This window comes from Phalacrocorax aristotelis, chromosome 9, assembly GCF_949628215.1.
Source record: "Phalacrocorax aristotelis chromosome 9, bGulAri2.1, whole genome shotgun sequence".
In the NCBI taxonomy this organism is placed as follows: domain Eukaryota; kingdom Metazoa; phylum Chordata; class Aves; order Suliformes; family Phalacrocoracidae; genus Phalacrocorax; species Phalacrocorax aristotelis.
The window spans coordinates 5,005,465-5,027,246 of NC_134284.1; the positions used below are offsets into that span (position 1 = coordinate 5,005,465).

At 37.1% G+C, this 21,782-nt stretch overlaps 1 protein-coding gene across 13 annotated transcripts in view; it reads left to right on the forward strand.

The window, feature by feature from the left end:
• The window catches only part of DPH6 (diphthamine biosynthesis 6), a 208,811-nt gene that overhangs the window by 91,301 nt on the left and 95,728 nt on the right, over nucleotides 1-21,782 (forward strand). For all 13 annotated transcript variants that reach the window (XR_012662249.1, XR_012662251.1, XR_012662253.1 and 10 more), the window contains exons 11-12: nucleotides 345-474; nucleotides 3,466-3,640. Coding sequence is in view for 7 of the 13 variants with exons in the window: in XM_075103244.1 (XP_074959345.1) it covers nucleotides 345-474; nucleotides 3,466-3,640 (305 nt within the window). In the remaining 6 variants the exon portion in view is untranslated. The remainder of the gene's footprint in view (nucleotides 1-344; nucleotides 475-3,465; nucleotides 3,641-21,782) is intronic.

The following is a 21,782-nucleotide window of genomic DNA, read 5'->3' on the forward strand; positions in this document are numbered from 1 at the left end:
AATAAAACTTACGGATACAAGGAATTCAGACTATAACATATCTACATGCATTAATGCATGATATGTTTTCTTGGGGCAAGAATTCACCACTGCTCAGGGTGGACAAAATTTATTTGTATTCTGTTTCCGTATATTTGGAAAACTAACATCAGAAAGAATTTCATGAAAAAAATAGGTATTACATGGGGAACAAGAAGCATGTTGCAAAGCCTTCAGTCATGTTTAGACAACTGTTAGGTTATTACCAGTTGGATTTGCTGAACAAAATCAGGATTCCTCCACTGTCTTTCTATGCACATTTAAAATATTCTGCCTTTAACAGCTATATTATTTTTATCCTGCAGCTAATATGACTTCAGAGGGTTTGAGACTGAAGGATATTATTTTGGTTCATCTGTATATGAAGAGCATGAAAGATTTCAATGTTATAAATTCAGTTTATGTGACAGAATTTGATTTGTGTCCACCAGCGAGGTAAGATTAGAGTACTGCTATAGTATATTTATGATACACTGTAATGTACTGGATTATTGTTACCATACTTATGAAGCTTTTGTCCAAATGCTTGTGCCTCACAGCCTTAGAAGTAGACTTTTGCTGCCTTTTGGAGTAATCACATCAGGGCTGCTCACTCAAAAATACTAGGGTTGGAAATTCTTGCCTTAATATACACCCAGTGTAGACCCAGTGTAGACGCCTGGGGTACACTGCTGGTTACTGGCCACCTGTGAGACTTTGTGCCGCTGATCTCCACCCTCTGGGCCTGGCTGTTCAGCCACTTTTCAGTCCACCTCGCTGTCTGCCCATCCAGCCCATACATCAACAGCTTATCTATGACGAAGTTACAGGAGACAGTGTCAAAAGCCTTACGGAAGCCTTAATATCAATCATTCAGTCTTCCTAGCAGTGATGAGGTTAGGAACCTTCTAGGTCCCTGTGATAAACCTTATTCACCTTGTGCTGTTTATTGTGTTAAATACAAAAGCAAAAATCGTTCGCTGAGGAGGTGCCCGAGATGCACATCATGAGATCCTGGGACTTATTTCAAGACAGTACCAATATATACTTACTCTGTTCCTTTTCTTCCCCTTCTTACATGCACTTGGGTGTGGCTGAAAATGAATACTGGACTAGATGGATTTTTGGCTTGCTGCAATGTGGCTATTCTTAATGACTTGTGTTTCATCAGATAATGATTGTTAGTGGGTAGCTTAGCTGCACTTAACTATTCAGTAAGAATGCAAATATGAAAAGAAATTATTTCACGCTTCTGAATATACTGATGCTAACACTATCATTCATAGTTCCCAAATCATAGCTTTTTAGTATCTGTTGTACAGCCTCTTCAACACTGCATTCAAGGCCACCTCTGACATAATGAAACACCTTGATTGTCTAGGTATGCAGTATGTGATTCCTGTGTTATTTGGGTGTGTTGGGGTTCTTTTCCCATGGAAATTGGATAACAAAACACCTAGCCCATGAATTTTTTGTTCTTTTTTTTTTTTTTTTTAATTGTGTTGTAAAACTAATTTTTGATTTGTAAATTCTTTATTGCCTTTGTCAAAAGGGCTTCTTTCTTACTACAGTAATTCATGTTCTTAAGCATCTCAGATAATATGCTCAGTATGCAGAACTGCTATAGCTTGAAAAATTCAACTGGGATCATAGGTTAATACAGGTTGGAAGGGACCCCTGGAGGTCATCTAGTCCAATCCCCTGCTCAAAGCAGGGTCAACTGTGAGGTCAGACCTCATGTCTTGTTCATCATTCTAAAATCAACTGTTTAGCAATTTTCTAATGTAAAATACTATATTTTATACTCTTACTACAGGATATGAAGTGTAGTGTAGGCATGTGAATTTTTAGCGTAGCATGACAAATAGTTAAAAGACATTGCTAAGATAATGTACAGCATCATAGATTCACATTCTCCTACACTGTCTGGGCCTCAGAAGAGACTAAAAGAGAGCAGGAAGAGGCTTCTTTGAGATGCTGATTGTAGGCCAGGGTGACTAAATGACAGAGGGATAGAGTGTTGGTTGTGTGTGCCTTCAGAGGAGGGATCTAGTCCCAGCTGTAAACTACACAAAATGACTCTCCGCTCCTATGTATCTTAAGTTCCTTTTATGACACTTCACTTCTCCCGATTTAGCTTCCTTCATTTCTCATGCTGCTGCATGTTTTAAGCCTCCACATCTGCATAGCCAGCCACATAGTCTTCCATCACTAAAATAACAAGTAGAAAGATTGGGAAATTGCAGGAAAATGGCATTTGATGATTTTTTTATGGAGCAAACAGTTTTATGTTGCATTTTGTCCAGAAGAAAAATTACACAGCAGTTTGCATGGCTGCATCATTGCATTATGCACAGAGACCTGGTTGTGGGAGTTCTCACAAGCAGTGTGCTGGAAGCACTGACTCAGGGGTGTGGATCTGCACTAAATTTGCAAAATTGTCTTGAAAATTTACCAGCCCAAGCAGAAAATCCATTCATCCATGCTTATGATGATAGTAATGAGGAAAAAATACTGTATTTGCATGTGGGAGGAGGAGAGGAAAACAGTTTTCTTGGAAGAAATAAGCAAGATGAGAAGAGTTTTGTAAGGATATGTTATGTGATATGTAAAGAGAACAAATAATTTTTTGTTGGGTTCCTGCTGGGAGCTAAATGACTTTATGCATGGACTGCAAATACAATTATTTTTCAGGCTTGGAAATGTTGATTTCCCCCCACACACGCCCTGCTTTTTCACTGGCCACATGCAACAGACTATCTGTCTCTCTGTCTATCCAGGCACTCCGTCTTCCTTGGAGCAAACAAAAGTGGACTTTTAAATGAATCCTTAAGTAGGTTTTCAGTCCTGCCATACTGTGTATGACAAGAGTCACTGTCCTGTGTGTGTCTGTCATGCAACTTGAAGTATAACAGAAAAATATGCCCAGTATTGCATGATAACATGTGAGAAGGGTGTAAAGGAACAATAAACTGCTGCTTTTTAGAAACATGAACCTCTAGTCCAACCATGGAAGGAGATTCAGTGAAAAGTGTGTGGAAGTAAGAATATGACAATGATACACTCAATCTGAAGGCTGCTTAGCATAACTTATCTGGCATTTCCAGAGTTTTGTGGTCAAGGTCTTTTAATAAAAGGTCTCATGTATTCTTAATAAAGTCATGCACATCATAAAATCACCGAATGGAAATGAGCCATTGGCTATGGTGGCAGTTTTTCTTTGGTAATGGCAGTTACCTTTCTGGAAGTCTGAAGCTGATCATTATTTGGAGAGGAGATAACAGCGTAAATGCTAGCAGGTTATTGCGATACCATAGCTTTTGTTTTCTCTTCCTGACAAAATGTCATAACATAGTATCCAAACAAAAAAATCCATGGAAAATAAATGCTGAAGGTTTGTGCAAGCAAACTTTCTGTTTGAAAAAAATAATTGTCTTGTGTTTTCAGAGTATGTGTAGAAACCCTGTTACCTGATGGAGTACTGTTTTCTATTGACTGTCTTGCACATAAGTATGAGATTGCAACGGAGGATGTGTTACGAGATGAAAAACTGGTCATGCATGTACAGAGCATTTCCCACTGGGCACCTGCTAGCATCGGACCCTACAGTCAGTCCATCAAGGTAGGGAATCTTTGTTACTTCACGTGAACTATATGTCATTTTAGTGAAATGAGTACAGTTATAAAGTCGTCTTCTCTCCCGTCTGAATATGCAAAAGAAAATGTTTTTTTTAAAAAATAGCATTTTGAATGCATATTTTTAAAACTTACGGAGAAAAGAAAAGCTTAACCACATCAGTCTTTCATTTTGTGATCGTAAGACAGGTTAAATTATTCTTTGCAGAGAATCTCAAAAACGCCTACTTCTGTTGTGTATTATAATGAGACCAAATAATTGTGTTGCACATACACTTTTATAATGTGCTTAGAATTCAAACACAATTTAGGAGCGTCTGAGGATATTTGAAATTTGTTTGTTTAAAGCAAGCAAGTTCAAACATTTTTACAGGTAAATAAATCCTAAAATGCTTATTTAATGAAATCTGTCTTGACGCTCTTGGTACTGCTTAACCATTTGAAAGTACAGCAAGGTTAAAAAAACTGTGGTTTTTTCCAAATAATAACAAACCTAAAAGAATATTACATACTATTTAAAAATATGGAAAAGAGGCAGTAAAGTGTCATGGAAATCTGGACCAAAAATTTGAATAATTTTTTTTTTTCCCTGATACAGTACCTCTTCCCCAGCTAGTACCGTTCTATCAATGAACTGTCTCATCTTTTCTGTTACAAAAAATGTATATATCCCTTTCTTACCAATACTCCTCCTTTGTAATATGTTGTCCAGTCCAAATTATTGTGTTGTGCAAACTGATTTAAGCAGCAGGTTATGGCATCTATTTACATTTCCTGAATCAACTTTGAGCCTGAAAACCCACCTAGTGCAACGGCTGTGGAACTGTATTGTGTTTTGTCCTTGTACCATTTTACAGAAAATTCCGGGAATAATATTTTGCTTCAGAAGCTCATTTGGATTTTGTTTCATTTGCAGGACGAAATGTTGGTAGATAACTCCTGTCTTAATCTTGTGGTTATAGCAGGGTGGGTTTTTATCATTTGTGTTTTTCTTGAGAAAGCAGGAAGTTGGTTTATTAAGCTTTATTCCATTCAGTCTTACACCTTGATGGTCATAATTGTATCATGCCATGCGTAGTCCTGCAAAGGTAAAATCTGATAAGCTTCGCACCTTTGTATTTGGAGAAACTTCTCTGATATATAATCGCAACTAATCTCTGTCGTACTGTCCTGCAGCTGGCGTAGGCTAAATTCAGAAAAGGGTGTGGGCTGAAAATTGCTTTAGTAACCCAATGAACAGTCCCATACACAAATGAACAAGAAGCCTGCCAGTCTTTTGGATCTCCTGGTGGTATGAAACAGTCAGCATAGCCAAGGAAAGGCTCATTTCTCTTCAAATATAGTGTAACCAGTAACTCTGTTCAGCAGTTTAAACATTAAGAAAAACTTTCCACTGTTTTTTGTTTGGTTTCCCCCCCACCTCCCCTGAGGGAACATTTTAGTCAAGCAACATTATTTTCCCTTCAGCTAGAAAATAAGTATTTTTACTTTTAAAATCCAATGACCACAGGAGTAAAGAAACGGTAATGAAAAGCTGCACCTCTGCTACAGGACCAGTCGTCTGTCTTCCTTATGGCTAAGTCCTGCCTTTAGTCCACAAACACTGGTGTTGGTAATATACATACCAGCAATATTTTTAATTTTCATTTGCCGGGTTTTTCTTACTGCTACCACCAATATGTTTCACCTGAGTGTCGGATTTTAACAGTTTTGTCTTGCTAAAAGTCTTTGACTTTTTGGTAACATATTTCTATTCTGCAGAGCTTGATCCAGTAAATGTAAAAAAAGAAAATCTTTTTTTTTTTTTTAATTTAGTAAGTGTAGTTTATATTTACTTTTTTTTTCTTTCTAAAATAACATTTAAAAGATAAAACCTGTAAAACCTGTTCATAGAGGAATGCATAAGTGCATAAACAATGTATTTGCATTTGAAAATTTATTAATGGAAGGTATGGATCTCATATCTTCTTAAATGTGAATCTTCCAAAATTAAAATCTTCCTTAGGTGGGTTTTCGGAACTTCCTTGGACTATGTATGGGCAGATATTAAGCTCTTAAAGTAAGCAGCAGAAGCTCTTAAGTATGTTTTAGGAATAGGATATATTTTCCAGAATAAACAAGGAAGGAACAAAGGTGGTTTTTAAAATCTTTATAGTCAACAGAAATTATTATAAATGATAATAATTTTATGAAGATTAAATATTGACCAGTTTTTTATGTCTGAGGAACAGAAGCTTAATGTCCTTAATGTTTATTACCCTTATGTGGTGTATCTGTAGATTTTGTTTGTCATTTGCTTGGCAACAGTTGGACAATTAAATGGTTGTCTTTTTCGTTCAACATGAAGTTCTGCGGACACTGGGGAATAATCATTTATTTTATCACAGTGTTTTGCTCAGTTCAGAATAGGCCAAGGACTGTAATATTCAGGGTATTGCAAGTTGGGATTGATGTGCACCGGCATGTAAGAGCAGAGCTGGCAGCGGAGAGGTGTAGGTAGGTAGTTCATGCAGACTCTGGAATTCACACTTCAGGCTCAACAAATCACTCAGCAGAGCATCACTTTAATTCTGTAGTGACCTTGCAGGATCCTTCCAACAGTGCTATGAGGACAAAAAGTAAAAATTTGAAATTTACCGCAAGAATGTCCTGATCTAAGTCTGATAGATGCCAGGCCAAAGTGGCAGAACGAAATCAGGATTTTCAAAGTATTTATAGCGAAATCAAATATTCTTCCTCTTTTGGGATTAACATTCTTTGAAAACAATTTCAATGTTTCTAATTGTAAGAAGTAGACATAAACTGTTTTAAGATACAATATGACTGACTTTCTTATAATTAAGAAACACCTGAGATCATTTAATATATTTTTCTTGGTCCAACTGTTTTATTGGTGCAGAAACCTCTACTGATCTTCATGTCTGTGTCAGCAACTGGAATGTAAGCTACATCAGAGTTACTGTAAAGGCTATAACGCTGATCTCAGTAACGTATAACGAGTGTTCTGGTTATGTCCTCCTAACAGTAGTACCACAGACAATGTAGGCTATTCAGTCTAGGAATATGTGATGATACACGGTTTGCCTTCCTCCAGATCCTTCTTCCGCAGTAAGTACCAGCCCAATTTGTGCTGGTCACTTGTAGTAGCTCAGTATTTTTACTAAAGGTACTTTATGTTTTTGCTTCTTACTGTTATCAGATTATTGTTTTATTTTTAAGCTTGAATTGTGTTTTACGAGCGGATTAGCGGATTTGTCAAGAATAAGCAGTAATTGGTAGCTCATGTAGAAACAGCTTACTTATCATCTTCACAAAAGCTAATGGCACAGTTGTACATCAGGGAGTTAAACGTGAAGATGCACTGCAAAGCAGTGTTTGGGGTGAGAAATTTATACTGAGACCTTATTCACAATTATTTCGTTTGTGAGAACATTTTTTGAGCATTTATGATCTGTGACCATAATTAATTACAAAATATATAAAAAAAAAAAACAGTGCAGCTGAAATACTAACCACAAATACTTATCTAAGAACGCATGGAAAGTTGACAGTGTTTGTAGCAGATGTTCTTCTAGTATGTTAACGTAATTTAAAAGTCTATTTGCGCTTACAGTTTGTCTGCTTTGGCAAAGTTTCTTGATGTTTTTCTATCTGGAAATGAATAAATAAACTGCCACGGTAGAATTTATCGTACTCTCATATTCTGCATATCATTTTTGATGGTGACATAAAGTAGTATATACACATACCGAATGTGTGCATCTATGACTTGATTATGTCTGTTGAACCTTTTAGCTTTTCTTTGTGACCTCAGTCCTTTCCCTCTGACAGCTGCCAAATCCCAGTTTCAGCCATCCTTCAGGCATCTTTCTCAGTTTTCTCCTCTGCGCTGTCTGAAGCCAGCAGCACAAACATAAAAAACAAATGAGTATTCTTACTCTCTGGTTCCAATGTCCAGATACCCATAACCTGATCAAAGTTGGGTTCTTTTTTTTCTGTTTACATGCCTTAAAATAAATTAATATTTCCTTTCATTTTTCTGATCATCAAAGCACGATAAATTGGCAGGTAAGTGCTGTGGGAACAATAGTGGGAATAAAGAGTCTTGCATCTGGCTTAAGGGAGTGATACTTGCAGTGGTTTTAATGTTTCCCTGTTAAGAAGACGTAGTTCTTTCTCTTGCAGTGAAACTGAAAATGGTCCAGTAGAGCTTAGTGCACCATTTGTAATAGACGGCTTTAAAAGGAGAAGGTGGTGGTGTAAATAGGCTTGTCCGTTATGACCAGGAAAAATTACCCGGCTACTTCAACTACCTGACTGGTTGCAGTTTTCCAAAAGCATGCTTAGCTGTTGTTAAACAAAATGCATGTTTTAAGGAATCCATGCATTTAGGGATGCGTGGATTATTCTTGTGAGAAGATCAGCTGAAGAAGGATGAAGATGGAAAGATGTCAGAAAATTCCTGTTTGTGAATCAGGGATTGAAAAAATCATTATATGATTCTTAAAGATATAGTTAATCCTTTAAAATACTGCTTTTTCACATCCTTATAGCTGATAAGTTGTTTGTTTGCTCCCTTCCCATCTTTCCCTTTTGTGATTTGACAAATGTATATTATATTACACCATATATAGTAATATGGGGGTGGAATGCATGGAGCTTCCAGTGAGTGGAAAAAAAAAAAGTGGTAGTCAGCAGTTCAAAGTCTAAGTAGTGTTCCTCTGGGATCAGTACTTGGGACGATACTGTTACTATCTTAACAACTTGGACAATGGAATTAAATACATGCCTAGGAGGATTCTGGATGACAGTAATCTGGACGGTGGTTGATGCACTGGAGGGCAGGACTGCCATTCAGAGATACCTAGACAAGTGACTGATAACAGGAGCCTCATGAAGTTGAACAGAAACGAAGGAAAAGTCCTGCAGCTAGGACAGAATAGTCCCATGCAACAGTGTAGGATGGGGACTGACTGTCTAGGTAGTAGATTACAAAGAAATAACTGGAAGTCCCGATTGTCAGCAATCTAAATATAAATTGGAAGTTCACCACTGTAGCTATGAAGGCTAAGTAAGTACAAGGCTGCATTAGCAAGGCTGTAGCCAGCAGGTCTTCAAAACCTGACCGCAAAAGATGCTCAGCAAACTGGCCTAATGTCTAACTTAGCCCTGCTCTAAGCATCTGGTTGAATTAGTGACTCTAGAAGTTCTTTCCAACCTAAGTTTTTGTCAGATTCTATGAATAACATTAAAATTACAGATTGACTGACAGGATAACAGAAAAGAAACAGCATAATTATAGAAAAAAGAAGCCCTTGCTATAAAACTTTCTCTTTGGGAAATCATTAATGGTGCTGTATGGAAGAGCACTTAGGGCACTGTAATTTTAGAAAATGAAAGAAAACAAGTTGTACTTCAGTGGCACTGTCATGCCCATTCCTATGTAAGTAACCTGGTAACTGATATAAAAGTTATTGTTGTTGCTTCCCTAGACATTGCCAGAAAAAAAATACGTATAACATTAGGGCAGCCTGGAGACTGTTATAAATTGTGTGGAGACTGTAAGTATGCACATCAGGGAAAAATGGAACGAAACTGAACTCTGCATCTTTGCTGTTCATTTCTGTGTCACATGCTTCTTGGCTGAAGATTAACCAACCTGGCTGTAAAACATTGTATTTAGTTAGCACCATGGGCCAAAACATGGACCAAAGCTGTCTGCCTCCACTGGGGGACACGGCATGCAGTCACACCCAGTAGCTCAGAGTCCACCAAACAGCAGGGGATAACTGTATTACCTCTTGGAGGGTGCCCTCAGCTAGGCAGTTCCACTTTAATGATGAGACATCTTAAAAAGAAATGTTAGGGAGAATTAGAACCACTGTCATCTTCTCAGTAAATCCTTGCTTCTGCCAGTAATTGTGGTTCAGGCCTCAAGGCATGCAAAAGTAGAAGTCAGTTATTGATACTGATGTTGAGAATGGGATCAGTCATCACTGGTAGGACAATCTGGTGCAGAGTACTTGAAACGGCTGTTTAAAGGGAAATTTGGAATTAATTTTGGGGTTTTGAATCCAAGCTTCTCGCTTTCTAAGAAGGTGAAATATGAAGAGATAACTAAGGATCTGAGGCAACAGTTAGCATGAGGGACCAAGTGCGATTTTTTTTTTTTTTTTTTTTTACATTTTTTTTTCCTCACTGGGATGAAAACCAAGACTACCCTCTTAGTCTGCTCCAAGCCATATTAGTATTAAGGAAAAACACTGAATTATTACACAAGTGTATAGTAAGCAATGTTCTGCATAGAATGCTTTAGGGCTTTTCATCTTCACTTCAGCATCGTTAGGGCTGTGTTCTGGAGAAAATGCAGCAGGATGGTCTGTGATAGAAAATTTAGATGCTGACAAAGAATATTTTAGCATATATATCTTGGAAAGAGTTTTCTGCTGAAAATTTTATATGTAGTTTACAAACACTTAAAAATCAGTCATAATGAGTTGATTTAAAATTGCTATGTACAGGAAAGTCTGCTGGAAATATTCCCAGATTAGAAAATGTCTCAGAGGATGAAATCTTCATCTTCAGTTTCACAGACCAGAGGTAATGTTAAGAACTATTACAGTGAAATTTGTGAAAACACTATCGCTTAGTTAGGGAGTGACTGATTGTCACGATTATGTTCCTAGTCTGGACGTTTTAACTCATTTATAGATCAGGGATCAAGAAAGATCTGAATATTAAAAGCTTGGTAGCTTTTAGAATTTGAATCAGTAGTTAATTTAGGCGGTTTGATAAGATATTTCCTGATATCTTTTTGTGGTTTGATGGGAAGCATGATATCCTGAAGAAAGTTCCCAAATATATTTTTTTTTTCTTATGACTCAATCGATCCTAAATCCTGTCTCCCTGATGTATTTCTTCTTAACCCATTCTTTCCCTCTATTTTGTTGTTGCTTGCATAAATCAGGAATTGAGGGTTTTACTTTGTTTGTACTGTAATTACTAAATGGATTTTTATAGCGAAGAGCAAACTGTAGAGTTAAAACCAAGTAATCTGTCATTTTCTGAGTCAGAAGTTATTATACAAGCATCTTTTTCAAATGGTGCCGATTTTTTACTTCGTTGATACAATCAAGTCTGATCCAAGAGGCTATTTAGCTAAGAATATCATCTTCCTAAGTTTATCAGTTTGAAGTAATTACTCAAAATTATTACTCAGAAGCATTGCTCTGCCAAGAAAGGGGCCACAAGGTTTAATTCTGGGTGTGCTATTTACAGATTAATTAGGACATTTAACTTCATTTTTAATACTAAAGAATTAATCCCATAAAAATTAGTGATCTCGGAGGAGTCAGTTGTCAACTTCTGACAGGATCTCTTTGCCATAATCTATTAAAATGCTGCTTTTATCTTGTCTTGCCTGTGTCATATTTTATGGATTTTTTCATAAACACTGCCTATACTTCATAAATGTCTCAATTTTCTAGTCTATTAACATTACTTCAAAAGCAATTGATAAAAGAGTAGGGCATGCATGAAATAATACACCAATAATGTGAAGTGCTGGAGGCAAGAACAGTGGGTAGTATCTGCACCGCTTGTGAGCTGAAACAATGAAAGGATGTTTTATCTACTACAATAAAGAAACAAATGATCATTTTTGATAGTAGGAAAAAAGATTGCTAGTAATTGGGCAGATGAAAAATGGGTTACATGGAAAATATAGCATATCTTGAAAATGATAACTGAATTGAGAAAACAAACAGCTGTGAGCATGTATTTAAATTTTCCAAACCTTTCCCCTTTGATTATGACGGGTACTGCAGTTATTTTCTCATTGTAGATATCACATTTTTTAAATATTTGCAGTAAACTTCTAAGTGTGCAAATATATAGGATTCATAAGGAAATGACACGCTTGTGAATGAGGAGTTAAAAAAAGCAATGCAAAATAAAAATACAGAAATAAATGAACACTTTGGAAGTGTTCAGAGTTGCTTTGAATTTATGATAATTCCCAAGTTAAGGAAAGATCAAACATAAACGATCAGTTTCCTTATCTAAAGTATTACGTTTTTTGCTTTTACCACATTTCTGTGAGAGATCCCATTTTTCCAGAATTAGAAGGCCAGTTTCATTCATGAAATGGAGTTTTCCATCTTCCCTAAGGTTTGAGATCCAAATAGTGATTAAGTCAGAAAACAAAGAGAACTGGTAACACAAAAATGAAGTCCAGCCTGCAAGAGGCCTCCATATGCAGAATATATGCAAGTACACAGTGTTGTAAATAAAAACACATTTGATAAAATCTTAAAAGTAATAGAGGTTTCTAAAAAGGCGTCTATCACACTGCTTTTAGGTATTCTGAGCTTGCACTCTGAAGAGCCTATCAGCTCCCACTCACACTTCAGTGACTCTCAGAAATCACATGTTCAGCCGAGGTGCTAAGTGCCCTCACATGTGCATGCCATCATTTAGAAAACATAAACATTAAAACAGATGAAGTTACACTGCCTTGACATCTGTCTGTCAAAGCTTCAGTGGCTATCATTTTACACAAAGCTGACTAAGGCACTGTTGCCAGGTTCAGCTGCCTTATTTAGGACAGTCATTCAGAGTGCCTACCCTTCAGTTCTGCTTCACTCTGTATCTATTAAATTTTACAAGGTAATTCTCTGTTTGCTTGAAAATTCTCTGGCTGTCTAAACTTTGATTGCTGCTGTTGCCGTCTGGGGGGACAGACATCTGCCTGTTTTGTCACTTAGTTCTACAGTGATTCAGATTTAAGAATATGCAAACCTAAGCCGTCCTCCCCAGAAGACCTTAATAGGAGGAAAGGAGAAGGATGGCAGTCATGCTTTGCTTAGGAAGTGCAAAAATTAAATCTGGGTCCCCTGTAGCCTGCACATTTGATTGAGAGCTCACCCTTCCCAAATGTTAGTCTGCAGGGGATACTGGAAGGGTACTTCACTTTCCTCGTTCAGAGTCACAATTCAAAAGTGGGGGACCAAGAAAGAAAGTGTCAAACTGCAGCGTGGTTAGAGAGTTTAGATTGGGGTGAGTGGGCTTGCTTTCAGGACTGGTTTTGGTTTATGTATAGCACCCCTGTAAAGTGGGAGATGTTTCCCATGTCCTTGGGTAAGGGGGCCTACATTTCAATTCTTCTGCATCCTGAAAAAGTGCTCTAGCTTTTGCATTAAGGTAGCAATTTCTTCTTCAACTGTAGTGTAAAGGAGCAACTTTTTTTTTTTTTTTTTGAGGAATGATTGACACTGGAATTTCTTCAGCCCTAGACTGTGACTTTCCATATGACTTAGGGTCTGTCCTTAAGACTGAGTTTAAGACGATGTGGTGGACTTCATTGCTTCTATTTGGCTAGTTTAGAAAGTTATTCATTCGTTGTGCTAGCTATTGTAAATCCCAGGTAATTTCTAATTCAGAATGGTGAATTTAACACCAAAAGAGAGTAGCTTAAAAGCTTGCTCTGTAGATCTGTGAGATTTTTTTTAGCTGCTTAATAGCAAATAACCTTTTTTAAATAATCTCAGACAGCATTTTTCCTTTACCTAAGAGAAAGAGGACTTAATATTTTTGTGGTTTGGACTTCCACCTTCTTCTGACAGCTCTCAAGCCTTACATGCTCAGCATATGTAGCCTTATGTTTACTGATAACCCAAACTGTTTTTCAGTATTCTAATAAAGCTTTAAGCCTGTGATTACAGCTTAATTATTGGCAGATATGAATACTTTCCTGATAATGACATGTATGAAGGCTGGTGGCCTGCCATTTAGCAGTCTTATGGAAATGTGTTGTTATTGTGCTAAGACTATAAGCACTTACGAGTGAATTTACCTCTGTATGTGGGAGGAATCCCACTGAGTTCTGCTCATATACTTAAGTTTTATGTATAAGAGTTTAATTTATGGGTGAAATGCTTGCAACATTTATATTAATGGAAAACCTGCCTGGGATATAGTAATGAAGATGAATCATAAGTTGCTTGATTATTACAAGCAGCCCATTCCAGTTAACTATTTGTTCCTTGATTTGATGTGAATATCATACTTTCCAAGCAACTGAGCATGTGCAATGCATGACTGAGTGTGTGCTGTCAGTCATATTTCTAATTCTCCTAAACATTGCCTTGATTTTTCCAAGACAATCCTTTGGTATCTGAAGGGTTTTATTTAAGTTAAAATGTATATTTTTCTACTTATGCTTTTTTTGTGAGCAACCTTGGTTTTTCTCATCTAGCCCCCATCAAGTCCAGAGGAATGCTTCATCTTTTTGAACACCACTTAGTGTGAAAAGGCAGAGCCTCTTTCCAGATATCTCTGTAATCAAAGGACACATAGAGCAAGTAGTCTTCCAAGTCATACCCAGCCAATTCCAAGATAAGAAAATCTTCAGCATCTGTTCTGAGGTCCAGCTGTCTCTCTTCAGCAACTGGTGGTGTCAGTGATGTGCTGACCCTACTGCTATGCTAACCTTGGTGGCATGCTCATTCTGGTACCTTCTACCCAGATGAAAATCTTTAACATAGCATCAACAATACAGCAGAAACTGTGGGTCTTAGTGTGTTTTGAACACTGTTATCAACTTTGGACCAGTAAATGACTGACAGTTTTCTTCCATGATGTCGCAAGGAGGGGACATCGTAATTTAGACCTATAAACCTCGCTGCTCTCTGCTTGCTGATCCCATTGTTGCAAGGGAGTCTATCCCCTGTATTGTAGGTACTGTATTCCTACTCCCATAAGAAGCTTTATTTCTGAGGTTCTTTAAGGCGGGCTGATGCCTAAGATCAGTTTGACTTTTTGCTTTAAGGTAAAAAGCATAAAGAGGGAAGCAGCTCTATAAGAAATAACCATAGCAACATCTAATCCCAATCTTATTCTACAACATTATCAGCCTAAACAAGATGACCAGTTCTGTCCTTGTGAGAGACCAGTGTTTCTGACCTATGAAACAGAGGAATAATTATTGTTAGGCAGAGAATGAGAAGATTTTTTTTCACCGTGTTCTTCAAAAAAACATTTCGAAGCCACTCCTGGTGCTATTGTTTCATGTGACAAATGCCAGAAGATCACCGGTGTCATCAAAAACATAGGATTAAAAATGTTATAATAGACAAAATCACACCTTCAACTGTTGTACTGATTGGCTTAGAAAAAGATTTGGCTTGGTAATAACCAGCATTAAATACCACAATCAGAAACTGACATTGAGAGAAGTGCTTTAGAATTCATAAGATGCAATGTCCGGGTAGTGGTTAAGCCAGGAACAACAAAAGGCACAGTTGAAGTAATCATAAACCATGAGGACTGTATAAATGACGCTATCACTAATGTCAAAAGCTCCCAAAGAGAGAGTTCAAAGAGATCATTAGTTCTCTTCCTTCTGAGATTGAAGAAAAGTTTTCACTCTGACTTGCAACTCCTTCTCTTCATCTCTTATCCTTTGGATTGTTTACTAGCTCCCTCAGATCCACAGACAAGGGAACCTGGGCAGGTCTACTACCATAGGGTCCACCTACTACGACTCTATCCTTGAAACCCTCACCAGAACCTCAGTCCCTTGTTATGCATACAGCAAGTTTTCCACAGAAAACCAGAGGCTTTCTCCACAGATTCCATAACAGAAAAAGCCTCTTGACCAGCAGACTCATAGTGTTCTCTGTATGCCCATATGCCACCTCATGATGGTACCCCCTTGAAGGTTTACAGGAAAAGGGCCAAAATTTGAAAAACTGAAATAAACATCTCTATTTCCCCATGCTTTCACTAATCTCACCTGCACTAGATTTTATAAAACAATGAACATGAAAAGCCCCTTTTCATTGGCTGCCTTGAAAAAGAGCTTTTAAATAATTATACTATGATATCATGGCATATCTGACATACACAGATGAAAATTTGATCTGGACTGGAAACTTAGACTCCTTTATTGTTTTCCACCACTAATTCAGTAATTATCAGATTTCTGCCAAGCCATCTTTGGAATGTTCCTACACTGACGTTACTGTCCTAGATGCTATCATCAGTCATCAAAATTGTAACCTAAAAACTGCAGTATGTAGAAAAAACATGAGTCCACCTATTTCCCTAAAATAAAAACCTGTACCAAACTGTTAAAGGATGTGTATACAGTCAGACCCTTAAATAAGATTTGTTCTGAGCAGAACACTTGATCTGCTCATTTCAGTCATCTAAAGGGGGTTTTATTCAATAGAAACACTCTTTTGAAAAGAGCCACCCAAATACAATGTTAGGAATTTGAAATAAAATGCTACTGCTAATCCTAAATCCTTAGTTGTCACCATCCATCTGTGGAACTTTTAGAACATCATTACACAGTTACAGCCTATAACAGAAAAAAGATCCTACTTTGAAAAAACCAAAAAAAATCTTCCCAGAAAAATCTTCTCAGAACCACCCGTTCCAGTGTTCAAACAGCCCTCTAGCCTTGCTGAGCTTATTGGTAGAAGCAAACACTGTGCGATACCAAATAAATACACTTAATGGATCAAGAGTGTGCCTGAGCATGAAATGGAAAACTTGCCAAGACATCTCTAAAGTAAATAATCCCTACAACAGACCTATTTCATGTCTTTGTATTCCATACCAGCACTTCCAGGGTTGTAATATATTTCAAGTGCTTTCACGGTAACTTTGCAAGTGAAACTGAGCCACCAGTATGCCTCAGACTGAATGGTACAGAAAGTCTGTAAGGAAAAATCATCCAAGTAAACATTTCTAATAAAACGATTGTTCTGTAATCGCCGAGTCCTGATCCTTAAGAGAAACTCACAAAAATATCTTCAGAAGATGAGAATAAGGACTCAAATTTATAATTCTACTGTAATTTTTAAAAAGTGATTCTACTAAAAATAGTGCTTTTGTTGTACACTAAATCTTCCTTAACTTCTGTATGCTTTAGAGGCCATAACCTACCTTAGCGTCTCTTCTAAGTAGTATCTTCTCATTTCCCCCCCTTACCTCCTCTCCTGAAATCTCCTTTCCTCCATAGATTCCACTGTTCTTATAAAGGTAGCACAGTTGTTACTTTTGTACTTCTCAAATTGTATCTGGCTTCAAAAGCTGTTGCATTTGTTCCAGACCAATCACCCACATTATTTTCTATCAACATGCCCATTATTCATACTTTTTGCTGCTTCATCATGTTCTGCTGCAGTATGTTTTAAGGGAGGGATCCTAATCAGAGTTCAGACATCTTTTTCAAAATTATATATTCACTACTGGCAATTTTATTTGGGTCCACTACATTGTCTTGGCGTTTTGGCACCACAGATCTTTCCATCCCCCATCCCAGTTTGTTTCTGTTCGTGAATTTGATGCATGAGAGCCCGAGGGTTGAGCTCAGTAACTGAAACATTGTCTCTTTCTCTAGAGGTTCAGTTATGTGATTATTGTGACAGGTTTGAAGTGCTCGTGTTCTTTCTCTTTGAATTTTCACTAGGTTAACTGTTTGTGAGCTATGCCATGCCCTGGATAATTCAACCCTAGCCATTCTCTAACATATACAGAAATGATGTCTTGGTCCTTTGTGTAGCTGGTATTTCTCCTGACTAGATTTGCCCAAATTCCGCTTGTAAGGACACCTTGTGTTACTGCGTACCTGCTGGGACACTCACGTGGACCAACCCTTCTTTCCTCTTCACTTGTTTCCTACAGTTATCCTTATACTTGTTCATTCATAATAGATACCTTCTGCTATAGTCCAGTTTTACGGTTATATGGGAAGGTATCCAAAGCCTACCCGATGTTACAAGACATCTAGTTAGTAATTTCTCCACCCTTACTCCTCTGCAGAAGTACTCTTCTACTGAGACATCAACATCTCCTGATAAGCATAGCTATATTTTTTCAATAGTACTGAAAGTCAGTTCAAGCTGAACTGGTTGTGATAAATTGATGCCCTCCATATCATTACACACTGAAATGGTACTGAACCTCAAAAATATGTCAGACTTCTTTTTTCCGACCAGCTTTTGGTACTCAAGCACTGGCATCTATTTTAAATGTGAAACCTCTCTGCTTTTAGCTGTTTTTTACTGCTGAAACCATAGTCAGCTGAGTTGCAGAATTCAATCCAAAGCACTGTGCCACTCTTTAGACTCTTTTCCTTCTTGCACTCTTTCAATGCAAGTAAACCACACGGGATCTATCTCCCTCAGGCAGTGCTAGCAAAGATGATGGTTGTCTTGAGAGCCCATATGGGTTGTTTCTACGGCTCTTGGTGAGGTCATCTACCTTTTAAGGACGTAGATCATTAGCTGTTTTCCCACCCTCTCTTTCTGAATCCAAGGGACCACAAATAATTTTAATCCTTTGATTTCTGTTGACCAAGCTTCCTTCTATTACTGTAGAAGCTTGAAAAAATCATTCTTTCCGGGCAGCGTTATTGTCTGCTGTCCATTTTTAGAGGGGCACAGCTTTCAGCTCAACTCCAGGTAAATGTTTCAGGGATTGTACACATTTTATCCCTGAGTTCAATTGTACTGTTTCTCCCCACAAAGTCTGTCAGCCTAACTAAACAACAGCCTTGGAATCCGGTGAGAGAATTCTGTTTCAGCACGTTATATATGACATTTGGTCATTCATTGCTTCCTGAAACAGTTCTCTTTTTCAGTAAGCACACTGAAATCAAGTTGAGGGTTTTGTAACCTGTGTTTATAATCCAGGTAGGGTTTGAAAATAAGAGCCTTGGCTCCAAAGTTCTGGTCAAGTTCATGTTTTATAACTAGATATCTTTTAAGAGAAAATTGCACATTTACTGACTGCTAGGTAAGATGATTTTTCTCCCAGTTATTATATGGTGTTAATGTGACATGTGTCTTCTCTTTGCAATTGGAACTGTGTATCAGTGTTGAATTAATTTTCCCCTAATTATCCTAAAAACTGTTTGTGAAGTATTTTGTGATCCTTGGAGGTGAAAAGTACTGTGCAACTGTAAGGTGATTTGTTAGTATTAGGTAGAGAAGTTATTTTATTTTCCAGTTATTTTTCATATTTGTTTTGCTCTGAGTCTTAGCACTTACACTTGGTGAGAAAGGGATTTATTTTTTTTTTTTATGGTATGGTGTATTAATTTTCTTTCCCTCCTTCTTTCCCTCTTTCTTCTTTGCCATTTTATTGCCTCATTTTAATAATTTGAGAAAGAGAGTTCTTCTGTAAGAAGCAAGCTTTTTCCTTAAAGTCACAAGCTTTATATTATAAGGCATCTGTTACCTTGGAATTTTGATTTTTCCAGGCATTTGAAATGAATTGGGGACAAACGGAAGAGGAGTATGTGTACATATATGAGTGGATAGTGAAAAAAGTTCCAGTTTAGATAAACATCTTGATTATTAAATATTGCAGGTTCTAATATGTTAATATTATAATTTTATTTCTGTTCAGTTCACCTTAAGAATTTTCCTATTTACTGTTAAAGGCTAATTCATTTCTGTGAAGAGGCTTATTGTAATTCCACAGAAGGATGTCTTATATAGTACATCTAAATATTCGGTAAAATTTCAGTTTCATGATATTAAATATTTGTGGTGAGAATTATTTTAGCTCATTGTGTCTGTCATCTACATACCTGATGGTCGTTGATTCCTGTGTTTATGATAATTATTACCAAACCATCCAGCAACATATCATTAAAACATGCTAGTAAATGAAAAACATTGTTTAATTGTGCAGGAAATATTTTATAAGTATCTACAAAAGAGAATAATTAACTTGAAGCAAGCATTTACAATTTTAAAAAAGTCATCTAGATGCGTGAAAGGAAGTAAAAAGCACAGAACAATGAATATATCCTTTAAATGTGTGTCCTGATCTCTTAAGTTTCCTAGAGATTCTACTGCTCTTTTTAAAATATTGCAATACAGTGTGATGGTTTTTTGTTTTTTTTTTTTTTAATACTGCTCTGATAATACTCTCCATCTTTTTTTTTTTTAATCAAGACTGTTGATAAAGACGGGTGGGATAATCACTGGCATATCTGTTGAGGTATCAATTTTTAAGATAGAATTTTAATGCCAATCTGAATCCCAGTCTTAAGGAGGAACTGGGTTAGCCACAAGCTTAACTTTTAATTTAGTGTTACTCCCTAGTATATATGCCAAGAGTTAGTTGTAACCTTCTTTTGTACATACTTCCTACAGTCCAAAATAATAAATAGATGTACATAAAATTATCAGATCACCACTGTTGCCTCCATTTATATTTCTGCTTAGTGTTCCTCATACTGCACCATGGACCTGTAATTGTAGTATTGTATAGGTATTATTGTAATCCCATCCTTTATACATTACTCCGTCAAAAAAGTAGCAGTACTACTAATCATGTTAAATGCCAACAGTTGCTACTTGTGGTGGGGACACGGATGTTGGTAAGTATATCCAGTGCTAAGTAATTGCAGTAGGGTATACTCCTATTGTAGTCATGGGATTTTTCTCTTAACTTCAGGGCGTCCAGGAGCTGACAACGGTACAAGAGGAAAGGAAAGAAAGAAAAGGAAAATAGCTAAGAATAAAATTACAGAGGGAGAAGGTTGCAAAGAAAACACAATAGTTAAATACATCAAATAAAATAAAGTAGACATTCAAAAGGTTAAAGCTATGGGTTGAAAAGGGAATGTTGTGAAAGGTCGGTTAAGAAGAGGTTAGCTGTAGAATTATAAACAAAAAAAGAGTTGAAAAAAAAGACAGAAACTAGAACGAGCCAGACAGAAAGTAGGCAAAGTGGAGAGAAATGAAGAGAGAGAAGGAAATTCATCCTGCTGGAGATAGTTTCTCCTGTCACTCACAGATAAGTATTGCCTCTAGAAAGGTCAGTTCAGGCATTGCCAAATGACAGAAGTGATAGGGGAGAACCACATCATCTGATAGAAGGTGAGTAAAACAGGGCTCAAGATGTAATTTTTATCATTGATAGGACAGTGTTTACTTTGACAAATCTGTGAATTCCCCCTTGAAATGTGTGGGGAATTCTGGTGAATATGACTAACCTTTTTTTTTTTTTTCCTGCCGTTTCTGGAGTCACAAATTTCTCACACCTAAATGCACGGTATAGCATATTCTCAAGTGGCCAGAATGTTGAAGCCTTAGAAAGAAATTGATATTGAAAGAGGTACTGAATACCAGAATCATACTTTAGAAATTAGGTAATGTAGTTAAAAAACGGTTTGTGAAGCCTTAACTTACTTGAAAACTATCCTTCATAAAACAGATCACATTTCTTCACAGAAAACACAACGTTGTCTTGTTTCAGTGAAGATGTTGCTCCAGACTTCAGGACTGTGCCTGCAACAGAACTCCTGTTTCAGGTTTTTCTTTCTACGTTTATGCTTCCTTTCATCCTGTAATTGACTGTTAGGCATTTAGGGTCTGCAGCTTTTTATAGAAATCAGCGCTTGGTAGTGCTGACAGTAACAATAGGAAAAACAACCACTTGCCAAGTTATGTATAAAGCTTCGGGATTTAATTTTTGTGGAGGTTAAAGTTGCCATATATTTTTGATCCTGTAGATCATGTTAATAATTATCTTGTTGCAGTATTTTCCTTGCATAATTGACAGAACAGGTAGCGAATCCTTTAGACCAGTTTGGTTTGCTCTTTTTGTATTTGTTATTAGTCACATGAGGTAATGTCGAATTTATAGTTAATTTCCTTTTACTTGAATAAAAGTGTTTTACAGGATAATTTCAGATTATATTAACAAACAGAAAGGGCATGACAGAAAGAAAAGAAAGCAGCATGATAAACGTTGTGACCTTCTAGTGAGAAACAGTATGGCATGCATAAAGGACTGCTGCATTAAATGGAGGAGGGGGGAGAAGGAAGTGGGTAATTATTTGTAGCAGTGCTTTTACTGTTGTTGGAATGAGACAGACTAACAGTGGCAGCAGTCATTTTGCTGAATCAAAGTCCATGTTAGTCGCATTATACACTGCCACAAAAGGTTGTTAAGGCTGGTATTAGCATGTACCACTGAGGACATTGGAAGGACTCGATCTGTCACACTAAATCGCCTTCTTGCCCTCAACCATTGAAGTCTCCAGCTCCTCTGACATGTTCTTTCATTAATGGCCTGGCCTTGACAACTGATCCTAA